The following is a 21,798-nucleotide window of genomic DNA, read 5'->3' as shown; positions in this document are numbered from 1 at the left end:
TGCTCTCACACACTCTTGTGCGCTCTCTCTCTCTCATGCTCTCACACTCTTGTGCGCTCTCTCTCTCTCATGCTCTCACACACTCTTATGCGCTCTCTCTCTCTCGTGCTCTCACACACTCACTCTTGCACTCTCTCTCTCTCGTGCTCTCACACACTCACTCTTGCTCTCTCTCTCGCACTCTCTCGTGCTCTCACACTCTCTCTCTCTCGTGCTCTCACACACTCACTCTTGCACTCTCTCTCTCTCGTGCTCTCACACACTCACTCTTGCTCTCTCTCTCGCACTCTCTCGTGCTCTCACACTCTCTCTCTCTCGTGCTCTCACACACTCACTCTTGCGCTCTCTCTCTCTCTCGTGCTCTCACACACTCACTCACTCTTGCGCTTTCTCTCTCTCTCTCGTGCTCTCACACACTCACTCTTGCTCTCTCTCGCACTCTCTCTCTCATGCTCTCACACACTCTTGCACTCTCTCTCTCGTGCTCTCACACAGTCACTCTTGCTCTCTCTCTCTCTCTCTCTCTCTCGTGCTCTCACACACTCTTGTGCTCTCTCACTGTCATGCTGTCACACACTCACTCTTGCTCTCTCTCTCTCTCTCTGTCTCTCTCTCTGTCTCTCTCGCTCTCTAGGGTGGGACTAGTGAGTGGTATCAAATCTACTAGTATTGGAACATTACCTTTGTTTGAAATCAGAAGTGATAGATAAGAGGCTTTGCAGTGTCATGTGATTTCCCCCCCAGCAACAGTAAGTACACTGCCATGACAGGAGGCAGCTTGTAATGCTTCATTCAGCTGAGTTAGTTGTAATTGATCGGTATGGGAAGGTTTTGCTACATTTTTGGATGTACAAATCATTCTGAATGAAAGAAAGACATCAGTTTTTAATTATTTATCAAAAGTAATTCATCAGGGGAAAAACTAGAAAGATTTCTAAATGTAGAAGGGAAAAATGGGGGGAAAAACATTCAGCAGGACTCGGTGTCGAACAGAGAAGTCAAAAACCCTACAATATGCTCACTTCATTTCCATGAAGGTAAGAATTAAAAAAAAAAACTTTATTTCAGAACTGCAGTGAGCTGCTCATTCTTATCCAGTGAAGTGAACATGAGCGTAAGAGGCAAGGTGCAGCGAGGTGCTCAAGCTCATGTTCACTTCTCTGTATCAGACTCAGCACCTCACTGCACTTTGTATTTTTGCGAGCCATTGTTTCCTTCTAGGCAAAACCTTCCCATAGTGGTCAGTAACGACTAACTCTGCTGAATGAAGCACTACAAGCTGCTTCCTGTCATTGGTGGCATAGTTACTGTTGCTGTGGAGGTCATTTGACCGTGCAAAGCCTCTATAAGACACAATTGACACAATTTTTTTTTTTCTGTGTGTTTGTGTAGTTTGATGTTTGAGTGTTTTCTCCACCGGTGGTGGTGTAGCTCTGGACCTAGTTTTGGGCGTCAGTTCCCTCCAGGCCTTGGTTCGCTGTGGGTGATGCCTGTGCTCCCAGCTGTGGACTGCAGTGAGCTCGTTGCTCATTTTCATCATGGTTGTCCAGTGCTCTGCGCTTTAACGCTTGGCGTGATGTTCCGAGCGATGTTGCTTGGTGGTGTCGCGGCGGCTGTGCAGGCGGTTTGGGACACACCAGCGCTTTGCGTGGCGGAGCTTCTCTGCTCGCTTTGTGGATCCATGGCGTGATGTTCTGAGCGATGTTGCTGACGGCGTCGCGGCGGCGGTGCTGGAGATGTGGGACTTGTTTTCGTGCGCCTTTTAGTGGGACTGTGGCTGCTACACCACGGGAATTACATCCTGACCCCTACTTGGTGGACTTTTTACTTTTTATTTTTTCTCATCTCATTATCTCTAGCCGCTTTATCCTGTTCTACAGGGTCGCAGGCAAGCTGGAGCCTATCCCAGCTGACTACGGGCGAAAGGCAGGGTACACCCTGGACAAGTCGCCAGGTCATCACAGGGCTGACACATAGACACAGACAACCATTCACACTCACATTCACACCTACGGTCAATTTAGAGTCACCAGTTAACCTAACCTGCTTGTCTTTGGACTGTGGGGGAAACCGGAGCACCCGGAGGAAACCCACGTGGACACGGGGAGAACATGCAAACTCCACATAGAAAGGCCCTCGCCGGCCACGGGGCTCGAACCCGGACCTTCTTGCTGTGAGGCGACAGCGCTAACCACTACACCACCGTGCCGCCCCTTTTTATTTTTTATTTATTTTTTTCTTATTATATTTTTTATTTTATTTTTTATTTATTTTTTCTTTCTTTGTCTACTATTGTAAAGCGTCCTTGGGTTTCTTGAAAGGCGCTATATAAAATTTAACATTATTATTATTATTATTATTAATACAGGGCAGCACGGTGGTGTAGTGGTTAGCGCTGTCGCCTCACAGCAAGAAGGTCCGGGTTCGAGCCCCGTGGCCGGCGAGGGCCTTTCTGTGTGGAGTTTGCATGTTCTCCCCGTGTCCGCGTGGGTTTCCTCCGGGTGCTCCGGTTTCCCCCACAGTCCAAAGACATGCAGGTTAGGTTAACTGGTGACTCTAAATTGACCGTAGGTGTGAATGTGAGTGTGAATGGTTGTCTGTGTCTATGTGTCAGCCCTGTGATGACCTGGCGACTTGTCCAGGGTGTACCCCGCCTTTCGCCCGTAGTCAGCTGGGATAGGCTCCAGCTTGCCTGCGACCCTGTAGAAGGATAAAGCGGCTAGAGATAATGAGATGAGATGAGATTATTAATACAGTTTGAAATCATGTCTGGTCATGAATCGTGACTGGAGCTGCTCGTTCAATATCGTAAGAGAGCTTAAGTTGTCAGTTTGTAACGTGAATGTGACTTCTCATTGTGGTTCACACCAGGAGATGGTTTTGAAGGTTTTCATGAAGTGTGTAAAACATGTTAGACAGAACTGTCACTCCGACCACTGTCACTAGTTATGTGTCTGAAGGAAGACTGTGGGGATCAGGGTGGAGTCATTGCTAGTATTTGGATATTTTCTACAATTTCTGCGAGTAAGACCAGACTTGGTAACCAGTTTGAGGCTCGGGTCAAAATCAGATTTCAAGAAAACATTAGATATTAGGAAACCATGTGCTGGAAAGGATAAGAAATGGAGTAAATAATTTTCAGCTACACGACTGAAGAGAAGTTTTAGAAACATCAAATCAAGTTTATTTGTACAGCGCTTTTAACAATAAACATTGTCGCAAAGCAGCTTTACAGAATTTGAAGCATGAATTTTGTCACATCAGTAAAAGTCCAGTGTGTGGTCTTGTTTCTCAGCGCAGTCCCGAGTGAAATGTGCTGTGAAAACCGAACAATAAAGTCTTTAAAAAAATCACTAAAATTATGCTGAAAACAATTTTTTTTAATTTAATTTTATTTATTTATTTATTTATTTATTTATTTGACCTTTATTTAACCAGGCAAGTCACAAAGAATAAGATTTGCTATTTGCTGTGGTGCCTGGTCACTGTAAATAAGAAATGTCAGCTTACATAAAAACATAAAAACCAAGTTATTGCGATTATCTACGAATCATTATTTATTCATCAGTTTAGCCTTCGTGCTGTAATTAAAACTACGTTCGTAGGCCTGGAGTCGGGTTACAGCAGTGAGTTTGTGTTCTCGTACTGAGGGAATTGCACAAAACACTTCTTGTGATAGATTTCTCAGCAAAAAATGTCAAGTAATGTCACACATAGTCAGCATGGGGTGATGCTCTTCACAGTATCAGTCACTCGGCCCATAGTGACAAGCTGCAACACTTTCCTTGGGTTGAAGAGTTCACACTCTCCCTCACTTGCGCTCTCTTTCACTTGTGCGCTTGCTCTGTCTCACTCGTGCGCTCATTCTCTTTAACATTATAGAACAATGTAGATTGTAATAATAACAAGTGTTGCCGGGCAAAACAAACCTCGCCCGGCAGCACTTATTTTATACCTATATGTTGATAATGGTCTCATCTCATTATCTCTAGCCGCTTTATCCTTCTACAGGGTCGCAGGCAAGCTGGAGCCTATCCCAGCTGACTATGGGTGAAAGGCGGGGTACACCCTGGACAAGTCGCCAGGTCATCACAGGGCTGACACATAGACACAGACAACCATTCACACTCACATTCACACCTACGGTCAATTTAGAGTCACCAGTTAACCTAACCTGCATGTCTTTGGACTGTGGGGGAAACCGGAGCACCTGGAGGAAACCCACGCGGACACGGGGAGAACATGCAAACTCCGCACAGAAAGGCCCTCGCCGGCCCCAGGGCTCGAACCCGGACCTTCTTGCTGTGAGGCGACAGCGCTAACCACTACACCACCGTGCCGCCCGTTGATAATGGTAATATTTCTCAGTCATCAGCTGTCAGGTTATAGTCCTATGAAAATCCATGACCTTGAGTTTGACATTTCAGAGTCATTCAAGGTTAAAGGTCATGGTGCCAAATGAAAGCCCATATGGCACTTCCTATAAGTTAATAATGGTAAACATCTGTCTACATCAACAGTTTTCAAGTTACAGCCCTCTGAACATCCGCGACCTTGAGTTTGACCTTTCAGGGTCACTCAAGGTCAAAGATCATGGTGCCAAATGAAAGGCCATATGGGAGTTCCTATATGCTCATAATAGTAAACATCTGTCTATCGGCAACCATTTTTTAGTTATGATGGAAAATGTTATTTTGACTGAAAGGGTGACCTTCACCTTGACCCGATTACCCCCAAAATTTAGTCAGGTAATCTACGGACCATTACCCACCTACCCTGAAAACTTGAAGTCAATCGGTGTAACCATCTAAATGTTAGATTGTTAACAGACAGACAAACAAACAAACCGCACTGATTACAATACCTCGCCCCGCTTACTCCGTCGCGGGTGAGGTAATAATACAGTCAATAGCCCGATTCCACAACTGTAATAATCCATATTATGTCAAAAACCGCTCAAATAAGTTAAGAGAAACGACATCCATCATTACGTTAAGACATTAAGTATTAGAATTAGAAGCTGTGTCCAGATATTTGACTGGTACTGTATGTATAATTTGTTGCCTCGGTGCAACACCATACTACTATTAATAATAATAATAAACTATTATTATTATTATTATTATTATTATTGGCGGCACGGTGGTGTAGTGATTCAAGAAACCCAAGGACGCTTTACAATAGTAGACAAAGAAAGAAAAAATAAATAAAAAATAAAATAAAAAATATAATAAGAAAAAAATTAATAAAAAATAAAAAGGGGCGGCACGGTGGTGTAGTGGTTAGCGCTGTCGCCTCACAGCAAGAAGGTCCGGGTTCGAGCCCCGTGGCCGGCGAGGGCCTTTCTGTGTGGAGTTTGCATGTTCTCCCCGTGTCCGCGTGGGTTTCCTCCGGGTGCTCCGGTTTCCCCCACAGTCCAAAGACATGCAGGTTAGGTTAACTGGTGGCTCTAAATTGACCGTAGGTGTGAATGTGAGTGTGAATGGTTGTCTGTGTCTATGTGTCAGCCCTGTGATGACCTGGCGACTTGTCCAGGGTGTACCCCGCCTTTCGCCCGTAGTCAGCTGGGATAGGCTCCAGCTTGCCTGCGACCCTGTAGAACAGGATAAAGTGGCTAGAGATAATGAGATTATTATTATTATTATTATTATTATTATTATTATTTTCTGAGAATGCCTAACCCTGAATTCTCACGTTCGCTGGTGTTCAAGTACAAGCACAAGGTCCAACAGTTGCTTTTCCCGTATAACCTTTAAGTCTTTATAAACCTTTTACATGATGATGAAAAATAAGTTATATCATAATCTTACAGAGAATTATACAGAATCATAACATGCTCCTTTCTGCATGAAGTAACAAAAAGAAAAAAAATCAAATGATATCACGTGCTTTATAAGACACTGATCCAGACTAGGGATCGACCGATATGTTTTTTTCAGGGCTGATACCGATTATTATGGAATTGGGATGCCGATAACCGATATGTGCAACCGATAAATGTAGACATTATAATTCACATGAAATTAAACATAGCACACACTGACACAGACCTTCATATCCATGAAATGTATGTTTAATTGTAAAATTGAACATGAAATTTTGTGCAGGGAGATGCCAGCAGCATTTGTACAATAAAGTCAAACATTAGTTAGAATAAAATGAGAAATAAAATAATAATAAAATAAATATTCACCAATAGAAAAAAAAATCACTCCCTACTATATTACAGCTCACCATTTTCAGTGGAAAATAAATGAAAATACACTCTGGATTCTTTTACACTAAGAACTAAGTAAGACTTACCAACTTCAAGTAGTTTTTAAATAACAAATCAAGTGTAGGGAGCTGCCTGCAGCATTTTTTAAAAAGTAAAATCAAAGATAAAGTCGGCTATCACTCCCTATTATGTAACAACTTAACAAGTAACCATCTACATTCTAATGCTTTTAATGCCCAAGCCTAATATTCCCAATTTAGGAGGATTATATTGTAGTGAAGGAAGCATTACATGTAGTTTCAGCGAGACTAGTTGGTTGTAGGCTAATTCAAGTGCTTCCTTCCGTAAGCTAAGTTTGCCTGGCTACACAGATGCAAATGGACAATTTTAACGAGTCGTAGATGAAGAATGTAAACATATAATGATGTTGTGCTTTTGCAACTTGTGTGTTTGTGACTTATTGCGGCAAAAGCAGCGTGTCCTTACCTTGAAGTGGGATCTGCTTCTGCCCAAGTGCCCATACGGCCGCCTTGAAACAGTTCACAGCGTTTAGCTACGTGTGTTGATTGGCTATATCCCTTGTGCCGCTTCTGCCCGAGTGCCTGTACGGCCACCTTGAAACAGTTCACAGCGTTTAGCTACGCGTGTTGATTGGCTGTATCCCTTGTGCCGCTTCTGCCCGAGAGCCCGTACGGCCGCCTTGAAACAGTTCACAGCGTTTAGCTATGCATGTCGATTGGCTGTATCTCTTGTGCCAAACAAATCAGATGTTGTGGTGGGCGGGGCGGGACCGTGTTCTTGAACTCAGAGAGGCGAGTGCAGGAAAGGACGTGCAGTGACAGTCACGTTAGGAATGAAATGGCTGCAAAAAGACATGTTATCAGCATATCAGTGGAAATTATGGCCAATACCGATAACCCTAAAAATGCAGAATATCTGCCCGATATATCGGCCAGGCCGATTATCGGTCGACCCCTAATCCAGACACACAGTATGTCGTTTTATTCACATGTTTATTGAGCTGTGATTGATTATGCTCAGTTACTCTGAGGGAGGCAGCTGAGACGGTTGTCAGTGTCCGCAGCAATAAGCCAATTGTAGCAACTAAATACTATAAATAGCTTCTTAACTTGTAGCCTAGCGTTTTGTTATGCTGCCCATGACCTGCTGTATATTTCTTGTTTCCCAGGGTGCTTTAAAGATGACCGGATTGTGTTCTGGACATGGATGTTCTCCACATACTTCATGGAGAAGTGGTCACCACGTCAGGACGACATGCTGTTCTATGTGCGACGTAAGCTCTCTTACGTCAGCGCTGACAACACAGAAGGGAAGAAGGTAAGAAAAAGCTTCACCGAGTCCTATATTGATGCATTAATTAAAGTTTGCAAAGTGACGTGTGGTTGGATATGAAGCATGAAGATTTTCTTGTAGTTCATATTTATATCTATTCCAGGTTCTTTGACTTATTGAAAAAGCATATAATACTTGTAAAGGTGCATACAAACTATTATTACCAACAAAAAAATCCGTCCTAATCATTTGTGGAATCATGTCCTATAGTGGATGTGACGTTAGGATTAGGGATGCAGCGATACTGATATTGGTATCAGGTATTTATCCATGGTTGTGAAAATGCTCCAAAATCAACAGCTGGAGTACGATGGTATGCTCATGAACAGACGACATGGAATGACAATGATCTGGATTTATTTCATTATTAATCAAAGCAGAGCAAACTGTAAAACGTATCGAGATATTTGTCTTCTACAAAATGTAATTTAAACTCAAGTTAAAACATAAAGCCTAGCATGAGGAGTTCATCACTAGCAGCAAATCTTAAGAAACAAGCCTATGTGCATGAAAATAATTGAATTATTCTACGAAATCGAGTTGTACATGAGGTGATAGCCGACGAGGCGCGTAGCACAGAGTTGCTTATAAGCCATGTATGACGAGATTGACTGGAAAAGCTGTTTTATTCTGTCCACATTCACTGGATTTTGAGAAACAGAGCATTTTTATTTTTTGCAAATTCGATAAAACTTTATACAAAATGTTCGACAAAATCATTTCCGTTTAGAATGTAAACAAACCAGCGAAATGACAGTAGCAATTTGTGAAAAATGCAATAATAATAATTCTTGAAAAAAAAAACATTCTTACCACATTTTGTTGCCTTTTTTTGTATTTTTTGGTGTTTTGTTTTCGAGTAGAGTTTTTATTTTGTCTTAAGTTGGTTCAGCAACACACTCTGCCATTTTGTTTTTCTCTACTCACGGTATATGAGCTGATATCCTAGTAGTAGAGTAGCCAATCGGAGCGTGCGATTGCTCATATCCAGTGAATGTGGATAGAGTAACTGCTCTTATCCAGCATATTGGACAAGTCGCCAGGTTATCGCAGGACTGACACACAGAGACAAACAACCATTCACACCTACAGTCAATTTAGAGCCACCAGTTAGCCTAACCTGCATGTCTTTGGACTGTGGGGGAAACCCGCACAGACACGGGGAGAACATGCAAACTCCACACAGAAAGGCCCTCGCCAGCCGCTAGGCTCGAATCCAGGACCTTCTTGCTGTGAGGCAACCGTGCTAACCACTTACACCACTGTACTGCCCAAGTTAGATGTAACTTCTACAAGTTTATCTGTAGATGTTTACTGAATTGGGCTTACAATCACTCGTGTACACTCGTGCCGATCGCTGGCAAACACAAAGCTTGGCCGGATAAACAAATCCATAGTTATGGTGACGTCATGTGAAAGGCCTCTGTATGTAAACTGGGAAAGCATAAACATCAAATTAATCGTTTCACGGTTGCCCTGGATTGATTACTACTAAGTAGGTTACTCATATTAGTGTAGGTATTGACAAGTACCACCAATCATGTCCTCTTACTCATGCTTGTCATACTTGGTCTGTATAAATGGTATTAATGCATCCCTAGTTAGGAAGGTAGACACAGTATGGCTTTGTTTTTGTTTTTTTCTTCTGCTGAATGACGTGTTTTGGAGGTCAGGCCAGGTTCACTGGTTTCATTGACATTGAGATGCTTTTCAGCGATTTAAAGCCTTTCCAAGCCCTCCAGTTGAATCCGAGTTTTGATTCTTCTCCCCATGCGTAGAGTCCATTGGGGTTGGAGTGGTAACAGGAGTTATACCAGTATGCTCCCACAAAGGAAACGGCACAATTTCCTTCATATAAATCCTGATCTTTGTCAAAGGTTGAGAACTTTGATCCGCTGTGGTACGACAATGAATCCCCTACAAATGAATCACAAGGAGAATGCAATCCAAACATGATTATTGTTGATGTCTGTTGATTTATATATCGGTATCATATGCTTTACACTCTACAATTAACTCCTCAGCTGCCGGTTTACCTGCGCCACCGTTTTCAAAACCTGACACTTGCAGTGTGTAGCCGTCCAGTTCTGCATTAATAGCCATCGGAGAAATGCCAAAGGATTTGTACTTTGCATTGACCTTATTTCCTTCAAAGTCCTCTAAATCTACTCGCAGCTCATAGTTCTTCTTCAGCGTGAGTAGATGAATTGTCTCAAGTCCTAAAATCGAGCAGCGAATGAAAAGAGACATTAAATGGACAAAGTAATTCGTACAAAGCTTCATGAAAGCTACAGGTCAACAATTCAAGATCTGTAATGCAGACTCCAGAGAAGAAAATGCATTATGATCTTCCACTTTGTTCATCCCCTTACCCAGCCAGTATTCTCCACCTGCATGCCCAAAGCCGTTCTTGTACTGCTCCCATCCTCTGTAGAAGTTCACAGTACCATCCATTCTTCTCTGGAACACCTGGTGGAATAAACATCTGTAAAGCCGATTTGAACATTGTAAAATATTCAATATTGTTTACAACTTTTTTGAAGGTAAAATTATTTATATAACGAAATCGTCAATGATGCCGTAGCTCACTCCGGCCCCGTCTAGTCCAGAAGGAACGATCTAAAGTGGGCCACCTTGCACAATAAATGTTGCAAGCTGTATACACTATATACAAGCTATATACACCCTTGGAATAGCTACCTATTTGGCAGAAAGAATCCAAAACGGCGAGGAATTGACCGAGAAGAAGTGATTTTTGTTGAACTGCTCATTAAGGCTTAATTAATCCATTAATAATTGTAATGAAGCAAATCTGGGTAGAAGTTATATGCACCCTAGGTACCCCTACCTTCATGCCAGAAAGAATCAAAATTGGTGAAGAATTGACTAAGAAGAAGTGATTTGTGTGGAAACTGCTCGTTAGGGCTTAATTACTCCATATCTTCATTATTAAGTGCAATTATGCAAATTTGGGTAGAAGCTATATGTACCTCAGGCAGACCTACCTTCCTGCCCAAAAGAATAAAAATCAGTGAAGAATTGAGAGAGAAGAAGCGATTTTCGTGAAATGTGGACAACACCGGATGGACAACAGACAGCACATGATGGGATAAGGTCATCGCCAGTTGGCCAGACGAGCTAATGAAAATTGCTCCCAGGTTTGAACCGTTGGTATATTTCTGACCCAAGCAACAAGTTGCTCAGCATTGTTTGTTGTTTGTTTGGAAACCAATTGCATGTAGGAACTAAAATTTTGAGTGGCTAACGTGAGAAAACATCAGACCCCCTCCTTGTTTTGTAGCCTTTAGCCTTTGTCATCTTGGACAGAAATATTTTTGTTCCTCCTGCCTCTTTAGAGAACATCACACACCAAACCTATCACACGCTGAACTCATGGGTTCTCACATGGTTCTTGTTTACATGAAGGTGAGAAATTGCCATCCTGATTTCGCTTGCCAAAGTGAATTTGCTTCTACTGGTCTCGTCAGTGTGACATCAAGTCCCCAATATTCAAGTCCAAGTCATTAAAAAAAATTTCAAGTTGAGTCCACTATTGATCCGAGTCGAGTCCGAGTCCAACACTCCAACCGCACCATTTGACGGTGGCTGTTTTAGCGCCATTAACATTAGTTTATTTCTGAACATGACGTGTGAACAGGTGAATGTGCTTCTCTTTGTCAGGGAGTGTGAAGTATTCTGTCAGAGATGGTTGGGAGACGGATGTAAGTGCAGAAGGTGTGTTTATTAATACAAGTGAAGAGGGTAAACAATCCAGAACGGCAGGCAAAATCGTGAAACAGGCAATAGGTCGAGTGATGCACAAACAGGCTATCGTAGACTCGGCAGAATCAAAGACGAGAAACAGGAAATCAGGGATCAGGAAACCAAACAAGGAAATAAGGCTCAGTAATGTGTCAGCAACGCAACTCAATACTTCGCAAAGTAAGTGTGTTTTCACAGTTTTTATGTAGGTGCACTGATTGCGCCTTAATCCTGTGCAGGTGCGAGTCATTTATGGTACGCACATGAGGGTCTGCTTGGTGCACGTGCTGTCTGGAGCACAACCGAGAGTCTATCTGATGTACATGCCAAGGCATGCGGGTGTGACACTCTTGCATGAAATTAGTTCAAAATTAATGTAGATATAAATATCTTATGCCAAATTATTATGGCATGTTGCAAAAAATAAAGAAAAAAAATCAGAGTCCTCATCTCCAATTTACGAGCCCTAATGCAGTTAATGCACGAGTCCGAGTCATCAGTGCTCAAGTCCAAGTCGAGTCACAAGTCCTTAAAATTAGAACACGAGTCAGACTCGAGTACTACAAGCCTGTTTCACGCTGTTGTCTGCAAGTAGATCTGCACTCTGTCTGCAGTCGAATTATTTTAAATACAACCCCGATTCCAAAAAAGCTGGGACAAAGTACAAATTGTAAATAAAAACGAAATGCAATAATTTACAAATCTCAAAAACTGATATTGTATTCACAATAGAACATAGACAACATATCAAATGTCAAAAGTGAGACATTTTGAAATTTCATGCCAAATATTGGCTCATTTGAAATTTCATGACAGCAACACATCTCAAAAAAGTTGGGACGGGGCAATAAGAGGCTGGAAAAGTTAAAGGTACAAAAAAGGAACAGCTGGAGGACCAAATTGCAACTCATTAGGTCAATTGGCAATAGGTCATTAACATGACTGGGTATAAAGAGAGCATCTTGGAGTGGCAGCGGCTCTCAGAAGTAAAGATGGGAAGAGGATCACCAATCCCCCTAATTCTGCGCCAACAAATAGTGGAGCAATATCAGAAAGGAGTTCGACAGTGTAAAATTGCAAAGAGTTTGAACATATCATCATCTACAGTGCATAATATCATCAAAAGATTCAGAGAATCTGGAAGAATCTCTGTGCGTAAGGTTCAAGGCCGGAAAACCATACTGGGTGTCCGTGATCTTCGGGCCCTTAGACGGCACTGCATCACATACAGGCATGCTTCTGTATTGGAAATCACAAAATGGGCTCAGGAATATTTCCAGAGAACATTATCTGTGAACACAATTCACCGTGCCATCCGCCGTTGCCAGCTAAAACTCTATAGTTCAAAGGAGAAGCCGTATCTAAACATGATCCAGAAGCGCAGACGTCTTCTCTGGGCCAAGGCTCATTTAAAATGGACTGTGGCAAAGTGGAAAACTGTTCTGTGGTCAGATAAATCAAAATTTGAAGTTCTTTATGGAAATCAGGGACGCCGTGTCATTCGGACTAAAGAGGAGAAGGACGACCCAAGTTGTTATCAGCGCTCAGTTCAGAAGCCTGCATCTCTGATGGTATGGGGTTGCATTAGTGCATGTGGCATGGGCAGCTTACACATCTGGAAAGACACCATCAATGCTGAAAGGTATATCCAGGTTCTAGAGCAACATATGCTCCCATCCAGACGACATCTCTTTCAGGGAAGACCTTGCATTTTCCAACATGACAATGCCAAACCACATACTGCATCAATTACAGCATCATGGCTGCGTAGAAGAAGGGTCCGGGTACTGAACTGGCCAGCCTGCAGTCCAGATCTTTCACCCATAGAAAACATTTGGCGCATCATAAAATGGAAGATACGACAAAAAAGACCTAAGACAGTTGAGCAACTAGAATCCTACAACCCCGATTCCAAAAAAGTTGGGACAAAGTACAAATTGTAAATAAAAACGGAATGCAATGATGTGGAAGTTTCAAAATTCCATATTTTATTCAGAATAGAACATAGATGACATATCAAATGTTTAAACTGAGAAAATATATCATTTAAAGAGAAAAATTAGGTGATTTTAAATTTCATGACAACAACACATCTCAAAAAAGTTGGGACAAGGCCATGTTTACCACTGTGAGACATCCCCTTTTCTCTTTACAACAGTCTGTAAACGTCTGGGGACTGAGGAGACAAGTTGCTCAAGTTTAGGGATAGGAATGTTAACCCATTCTTGTCTAATGTAGGATTCTAGTTGCTCAACTGTCTTAGGTCTTTTTTGTCGTATCTTCCGTTTTATGATGCGCCAAATGTTTTCTATGGGTGAAAGATCTGGACTGCAGGCTGGCCAGTTCAGTACCCGGACCCTTCTTCTACGCAGCCATGATGCTGTAATTGATGTTCAGTACCAATCGGAATAAAATAAGAGGAAATTAAATGAAATATTTATCGGACTGCAAAAGCTTACAGCCTAGACTTTTTTTGAATGAAAAGGAAAAAAACAAAACAGGATACACAATCCAAGAGACTCTTGGTCTCTGGACCTGACTGGACAAAATAGGGGCAAACTAAATGGACAGGCAGAATATTAGACATGAAAGAATCCAAAACACTGGTGCACTAATATGAAGAGTTTAGAAGCACATGGGCAGAAAAGTTAGGAGAGAAGATGGCAGCACACTCATATTTACAGAAATGGTTTAGATTTAAAAATTGTTCATATCTTGACATTCTTTTGTGAATCCTCTGTGAATCCAAACACCTAATCCAAACTGTCTTATTGGTAAAAATATAATTTCTTTCGTTTCTTCATTTGGTCCTGTGTGTTGTGATGCTGTAACCTTACATTCACAGTAGCAAGAGACAAAGCAACAAACAATACACAACAAGCAAACTGATATTTTCTCAATTCTATGCAAATTAGCTCTGACATGGTAAAGCAGCAAATCCAGACGACTGACTCCAGGGCTCCAGACTGCGACATTTTGTGATCATTTTTGAAACAAAATTAGCTCTTATAACTAGGGACACCAGTGCGACTTGCAAATATGCCCCCATTTTTTAAAAATCATCATCGTATATCATGTGAAACAACAGCAGGGAGTGAGAAATGGTGTGCGTGCACGCATGTGTGTGTATGTGTGTGTGCACGTGTGTGTGTGTGTGTGTGTGTGTGTGTGTGTGTGTGTGTGTGTGTGTGTGTGTGTGCGCGTGCGCATGTGATCAAGATAGTAGAGCTAACGGTACATTTCCACTGCAGTAAATTTCAGTGTAACTGTAACAGTGAGACTCTGAGCTCATTACCACTATTACACTCGTGTCGTAACATGAAGCTAGCTGTACTTACCTAACGTGAACAATCACTAACTCACCGAATAACAAAAAACACAAGTTCCATGCAAATTTCATTGGCTCCAACTAATTTCCATCAACCTATAACAGCAAAATTCATTCATAATTATTTTACAAAGTTAATTTTCTATTACCAGGCGGCACGGTGGTGTAGTGGTTAGCGCTGTCGACTCACAGCAAGAAGGTCCTGGGTTTGAGCCCAGCAGCCGGCGAGGGCCTTTCTGTGTGGAGTTTGCATGTTCTCCCCGTGTCCGCGTGGGTTTCCTCCGGGTGCTCCGGTTTCCCCCACAGTCCAAAGACATGCAGGTTAGGTTAACTGGTGACTCTAAATTGACCGTAGGTGTGAATGTGAGTGTGAATGGTTGTCTGTGTCTATGTGTCAGCCCTGTGATGACCTGGTGACTTGTCCAGGGTGTACCCCGCCTTTCGCCCGTAGTCAGCTGGGATAGGCTCCAGCTTGCCTGCAACCCTGTAGGACAGGATAAAGCGGCTAGAGATAATGGTGGATGGAATTTTCTATTACCTGTGGACATTTATTACTATGAGTTGATATTTTTTTACAACCCCGATTCCAAAAAAGTTGGGAAAAAGTACAAATTGTAAATAAAAACGGAATGCAATGATGTGGAAGTTTCAAAATTCCATATTTTGTTCAGAATAGAACATAGATGACATATCGAATGTTTAAACTGAGAAAATGTATCATTTAAAGAGAAAAATTAGGTGATTTTTAAATTTTATGACAACAACACATCTCAAAGTTGGGACAAGGCCATGTTTACCACTGTGAGACATCCCCTTTTCTCTTTACAACAGTCTGTAAACGTCTGGGGACTGAGGAGACAAGTTGCTCAAGTTTAGGGATAGGAATGTTAACCCATCCTTGTCTAATGTACAACCCTGATTCCAAAAAATTTGGGACAAAGTACAAATTGTAAATAAAAACGGAATGCAATAATTTACAAATCTCAAAAACTGATATTGTATTCACAATAGAACATAGACAACATATCAAATGTCGAAAGTGAGACATTTTGAAATTTCATGCCAAATATTGGCTCATTTGAAATTTCATGACACGGCAGCACGGTGGTGTAGTGGTTAGCGCTGTCGCCTCACAGCAAGAGGGTCTGGGTTCGAGCCCCGTGGCCGGCGAGGGCCTTTCTGTGCGGAGTTTGCATGTTCTCCCCGTGTCCGCGTGGGTTTCCTCCGGGTGCTCCGGTTTCCCCCACAGTCCAAAGACACGCAGGTTAGGTTAACTGGTGACTCTAAATTGAGCGTAGGTGTGAATGTGAGTGTGAATGGTTGTGTGTGTCTGTGTGTCAGCCCTGTGATGACCTGGCGACTTGTCCAGGGTGTACCCCGCCTTTCGCCCGTAGTCAGCTGGGATAGGCTCCCGCTTGCCTGCGACCCTGTATAAGGATAAAGCGGCTAGAGATGATGAGATGAGATGAGATGGTACTGATTGCACTGAGAAATAACAAGCCAATTTTCCAAGGGAGTAACTTTGATTTTGACATTGGTGGGGACACAAAAGTGATCCAAGGCAGAGCTTCTGAAAGGTGTGCCCCCCCCCCCCATTAGTAATCATAATTTCATGTCATGTAGATCTTATAGGTTAACGAGGGCAGCCGTGGCCTAATGGTTAGGGAGTTGGTCTTTGGATCCCAGGGTTGCAGGTTCAAATCCCACCCTTACCTCTCCCTACATCTCCATCCATGGCTGAAGTGCCCTTGAGCAAGGCACCTAACCCAACATTGCTCCAGGGACTGTAACCAATACCCTGTACCAAAATAGTAGCAGTAAGTCGCTTTGGATAAAAGTGTCAGCTTAATGTAATGAAAGTCAAGGAGGCAACTTCAGAGTTCTCAGCTTTAATCATGCAGGATGTTAAGTGCTGCAAAAGTGCAACATACGGTACTGTCAATTAACATACGTCAAGAACATTGAAATACATAACTGTAACATGTAAGTGCACATAAATGAAATGTAAATGTGTTGGTTACTGATACTCAAACATAAACACAAGCAAATTAGCCTGTCTGTAACAGAGACAAACTGCTGGTAGATTTCCGTCAGGTCAGTATTCCTTTTCTCTGCAGCTATGCAGTAGCCTAGCTCTGATGCGTCCTGTCACGTTGCTAAACCTGCCTAAGGAGCCGCAGCAATACTTTTATGAAGGGTTTCCATACATCAAAAGGATTCTGTTGAGTTTTTAAAGCTCGACGGAAACCCTGCACAATTCTTGACTTTGAAGAAGAATGAACGAATGTCTCGTTTCTTGGGAGGGGGGCTGTCATTCATGATACTCAAGTCAGCATGCGAGTCGTAGGGCAAGCATGCATGGACATCGAAGTCCAGCTCAATTTGTAGGCTGACGGAGAGTGGGGGGTGCGTGGGGTAGGTCAGGTGTGTACGTGTGAGATACGGGGGGTTGATGGGTGGGTAGTCACGGCTGCTGTGGGAAGTGTGCTGCTTTTACAGCAGATGGAGTGACAGCTGGGATAGCCAACCATGTAAGTTAGCGAGAAACAGGTAGCTAATCAGAGAATGATATCTACGTTAGAGGGGGGCTTATTAGCAGTGTCATACATTTAACCCTTTGTGTGCCATATAATCATTGCTCAGGTTAGGACATCGGTTTTATTGATCGTGATTACACAGTAGCGGCTGAATATTGGTAGGGACATGTCCCTAGCGTCCCTACCCAAAATTACGCCCTAGCAATTTTCCCTCCTAATCCACAGTAAAGTATGTTACTGGAGAAATCAATAACCAATAAACCATAGTTACTCACAGTCCATTTTCCTCCATCAGTCTCCATGTCACAGTACACATAGCGACCCGAGTTCGGTCCAGCAGGATAGATCATATATACTCCACTTGTCCAAGAACTGTCGTTATAAATATCTGCACAGTCTAGAGGCTGGAACATCAGGCTTTTTGACTGCACCGCCACCGCACTCGTCCATAACAACACCAACACGATCTGGTTAAACAAAGGTTGCATGAGTTACAAAAAACTGAAATGACAAAACTCTCTGATGGTATAGTTAATATCCTCAAAGCAATCATGAGTAAACGGGATTTGAAAAATATGACACAAATGATAGCACTAGACTTCTTCAATTCAGTCACTTAAAACTTTACATGAGCACCTTAATGAATTTTTAATAGCTCACAAAGTCCTTTCTTTACAGTATAATATGGAAAACTCTTACCATTATTGTTCTAGATGATCTCAAAGCAACCTGTGAAAAGTATAAAATCGTTGGGTTTTTCAGAGCATTATATAATGACGTGACCTATGCTCGGTCAATATTTACATATTATTATTATGATGCAACTTGTGCTTTTCCAACTTTACCACTCTCGGAATTTTCAAAATTCCAACTCTGGATTGCAGAAACTGAATATCTGTAATATAGTACATATAACGAGTCAAGTTATTTAAAGTAAAACATCCATAGTGTAAATAGTTTAGAATCTTTCATTAGTATTGACAGATGTGTGTTTTCATGCAAAAGAGAATCATGGGCTTCACCGTCGTTGATGTCTGACCAAACATTCCTCTGCTTCCATCCGGTTTAATCATATACCACAGTTATTTTCCACACAGACAGTAAATACGGAGGTTCTGTTACCAGCACAGGCCTGAATCGATTTAATCATTGACGATTATGGATTATTTATTCACATTGGGCCTAATTTATCAAGCCGGATATGACGGGATTTATTCATTCGCACATTTGCACAGGAAAATTAGTATTCATGAGAATCCTATAATTTTAGAAAAAGGTCCATATCCTATTTGTGCTCCTGGGTGTGTATGTGTGGAAGTTTAGGTTTAAAAAGACAACCCAATCATGAAACCCAGTCATTTAGTGGCATTAAAGGAGAACTGAAGGCAATTTTTTTTTATTCTCAAAATTCTATTTCTCTCATTTTAATAAATATAGGAATTAATTTTTTTTGCGGTGCGGTTTTCATCAAATCCTGCGCTTTGATTGGCTGGCGAGTGCGTCCGTATCCTACGGTACGGACCCCAGTTACGGATCCCGGTTATGGACCTCTGGCGACTCGCTCGTTCACAACAACAACAAACATAGTAGAATTTTTTGTCAACATTTATCTTTTTTTTTTAAATAAGATTTATTTATAAGATTATCAAAAACCTTATAAATTTTTGCCAGCATTTCTCAGGAGAATAGCATTAATTTTACACCATGGATAGCAATAACGACAGTCTTCACAGCGAAAGCGAGTTTTACTACCCTGAGGAAGAAGAAATAAAATAAAATATTTCAGGAGAAAGCTAAAAACCTCTAACTTGCTAATGCTGAGCAAAAACATGGCTGAATCCTGAATGACTCAATTTTGTATAAATAGGGGACTACATAGGCGGCAAAATGTAGTTTTTTTTCTTGCCATGGAAGTGCACTTGTATACCGAGGAGGAAGCCATTTGCATTACCGCCGTGAATGAGGATTCAAAATGGCGGCTCGCCTTGGTTTTCCCTTTCGGGTGCTCTCGTTTTCTGTTAGAATTTCATCTCATCTCATCTCATCATCTCTAGCCGCTTTATCCTTCTACAGGGTTGCAGGCAAGCTGGAGCCTATCCCAGCTGACTACGGGCAAAAGGCGGGGTACACCCTGGACAAGTCGCCAGGTCATCACAGGGCTGACACATAGACACAGACAACCATTCACACTCACATTCACACCTACGGTCAATTTAGAGTCACCAGTTAACCTAACCTGCATGTCTTTGGACTGTGGGGGAAACCGGAGCACCCGGAGGAAACCCACGCGGACACGGGGAGAACATGCAAACTCCACACAGAAAGGCCCTCGCTGGCCACAGGGCTCGAACCCAGGACCTTCTTGCTGTGAGGCGACAGCGCTAACCACTACACCACCGTGCCGCCCCTGTTAGAATTTGGTAAAGAAAAAAATAAATATATTATTTACCAGCTTAAGGTCGGTCCGTATGGTGAAATACTGTGACCTCGGCCTTGAATACTGACCTCAGCCCAGAGGGCCTCGCTCAGTACTTTCAAGACCTCGGTCACGGTATTTCACCATACGGACCTCCCAACTGGTAAATAACATACATGTATTTTTGAGAGCTATTTTGTCGCTGCTATAGCAAGTTATGAGTGTTTGAAATATGCTGTGTAATATATCAGTCCATATGTCAAAGCAATGGCCGTAAACGAGATTCGTTGAGACCTGTGCGAGACATCGTTGGACGGAAGTAAAACATACAGCGGAAATCAAAGTGACCAACATCTGCCAACGTTGTCAAAAGACGCGCGCGCCCTCTTTCGAATGCTGACGTAATCAAGCTGGAAGTTTTGTTTGTTTTGATAGCAATCAGGAAAGTTTGAAAAAAGTAGGCAGTAATCGTCATTTAAACTCGTTTTTGTGCAATATTCGTTTGGAAAACAGTTTTCAAAATGGCGGCGCTGACACCTGGCTGACACTTCACGTTTCGAAGTCTCGCACAAGTCTCGTGAAGATCGCGCGGATAAGCGACGCCTGCCGTGGACCAAACGAACTAAATTCAACACGGCTAAAAACCGAATAGGCCGATAAGTATAATATTTAATGGCAATTATTTGCCAATACGAGTCACAATGTAAGGTTACTAAAACCGAAAACGTAATTGAATAACACGTTAATTAAGAAATAAAGCAAGTTTAAAAATGACTCCAGTTCTCCTTTAAGTTAAAAAAAATTTAAGCATGAAAATTTTAAAGAATGCAAGCCAAATTTATCAATTCGAGAAATAAGACGAATAATTAAACTATGGTGTAGTGTTGTAGTCGAGTCACTAAACCTCAAGTCTGAGTCCAGTCTCGAGTCCCCAGTGTTCAAGTCCAAGTCATTAAAAATTTTTTTGAGTCGAGTCCACTATCGATCTGATCTGAGTCGAGTCCGAGAACAAGACTCCAACCGCACCATTTGACGGCGGCTGTTTTAGCGCCATTAACATTAGTTTGTTCCTGAACATGACGTATGAACAGGTGAATGTGCTTCTCTTCGTCAGGGAGTGTGAAGTATTCTGTCAGAGATGGTTGGGAGACGGATGTAAGTGCAGAAGGTGTTTATTAATACAGGTGAAGAGAGTAAACAATCCAGAGCAGCAGGCAAAATCGTAAAACAGTGAAACAGGCAATAGGTCGAGCGACGCACAAACAGGCTATCGTAGACTCGGCAGAATCAAAGACGAGAAACAGGAAATCAGGGATCAGGAAACCAAACAAGGAAATAAAGCTCGGTAATGTGTCAGCAACGCAACTCAATACTTCGCAAAGTAAGTGTGTTTTCACAGTTTTTATGAAAGGTGCACTGATTGCGCCTTAATCCTGTGCAGGTGCGAGTCGTTTACGGCATGCGCACCAGAGTCCGCTTGGCACGCGCGTTGTCCGGAGTGCACCCGAGAGTCTATCTGATGTACATGCCAAGGCGCGCAGGTGTGACACTCTTGCATGAAGTTAGTACAAAATTAATGTAGATATAAATATCTTATGCCACATTATTATGCCATGTTACAAAAAAATAAAGAAAAAATCAGAGTCCTCGTCTCCAATTTACGAGTCCGAATGCAGTTAATGCACGAGTCCGAGTCATCAGTGCTCAAGTCCAAGTCGAGTCGCAAGTTCTTAAAATTAGGGTGCGAGTCGGACTCGAGTACTACAAGCCTGCTATGGTGGAATCTGTGTTCTCCAAAACTACAGGGAAGCCATGGCTTAATGGTTAGAGAAGCAGCTTTGGGATCAAAAGGTTGCAGGTTCAATTCCCTCGACCAGCAGGAATGGCTTAAGTGCCCTTGAGCAAGATGCCTAACCCCCAACTGCTCCCCAGGCTGCTCTGGGTATGTTGTATGTTGCTCTGGATAAGAGCATCTGCTAAATGCCTGTAATGTAAATGCGTTCCATTTTGCGATGCTTTTGTTTGAAATCGCAGACGTATCCTAATTCCGAATCACTTCTCTTACATATGTAGCCAATTCATCTAAGGGTGTATTCAGACCAGGATAGTTCGATAGTTCACTTGCTTTGGTCCGAACCAAATGTTTTTTTCATTTTGGTGCGGTTCGCTTTCACACTGTACATTT

At 42.3% G+C, this 21,798-nt stretch overlaps 2 protein-coding genes across 2 annotated transcripts in view; one reads left to right on the top strand and one right to left on the bottom strand.

Annotated features, from left to right (window-relative positions):
- Positions 1-21,798, top strand: part of kiaa0930 — a 103,428-nt gene that overhangs the window by 37,408 nt on the left and 44,222 nt on the right. The window contains exon 2 of the mRNA XM_060903106.1: positions 7,407-7,555. Within this exon, the coding sequence (XP_060759089.1) occupies positions 7,407-7,555 (149 nt within the window). The remainder of the gene's footprint in view (positions 1-7,406; positions 7,556-21,798) is intronic.
- LOC132869734 (microfibril-associated glycoprotein 4-like) lies at positions 9,240-17,940 on the bottom strand. The gene is made up of 5 exons (XM_060903107.1): positions 17,897-17,940; positions 17,473-17,664; positions 9,943-10,039; positions 9,607-9,789; positions 9,240-9,487 (listed from the first exon to the last, which is right to left on the bottom strand). Exons 1-5 carry the CDS (start codon positions 17,897-17,899, stop codon positions 9,240-9,242), a joined length of 723 nt encoding a protein of 240 aa, XP_060759090.1. The 5' UTR covers positions 17,900-17,940.

The sequence above is a fragment of the Neoarius graeffei genome, chromosome 21, assembly GCF_027579695.1.
Source record: "Neoarius graeffei isolate fNeoGra1 chromosome 21, fNeoGra1.pri, whole genome shotgun sequence".
Lineage (NCBI taxonomy): Eukaryota > Metazoa > Chordata > Actinopteri > Siluriformes > Ariidae > Neoarius > Neoarius graeffei.
Note: the sequence above shows the minus strand (reverse complement) of the source record. Positions and strands in the feature narration are given on the sequence as shown.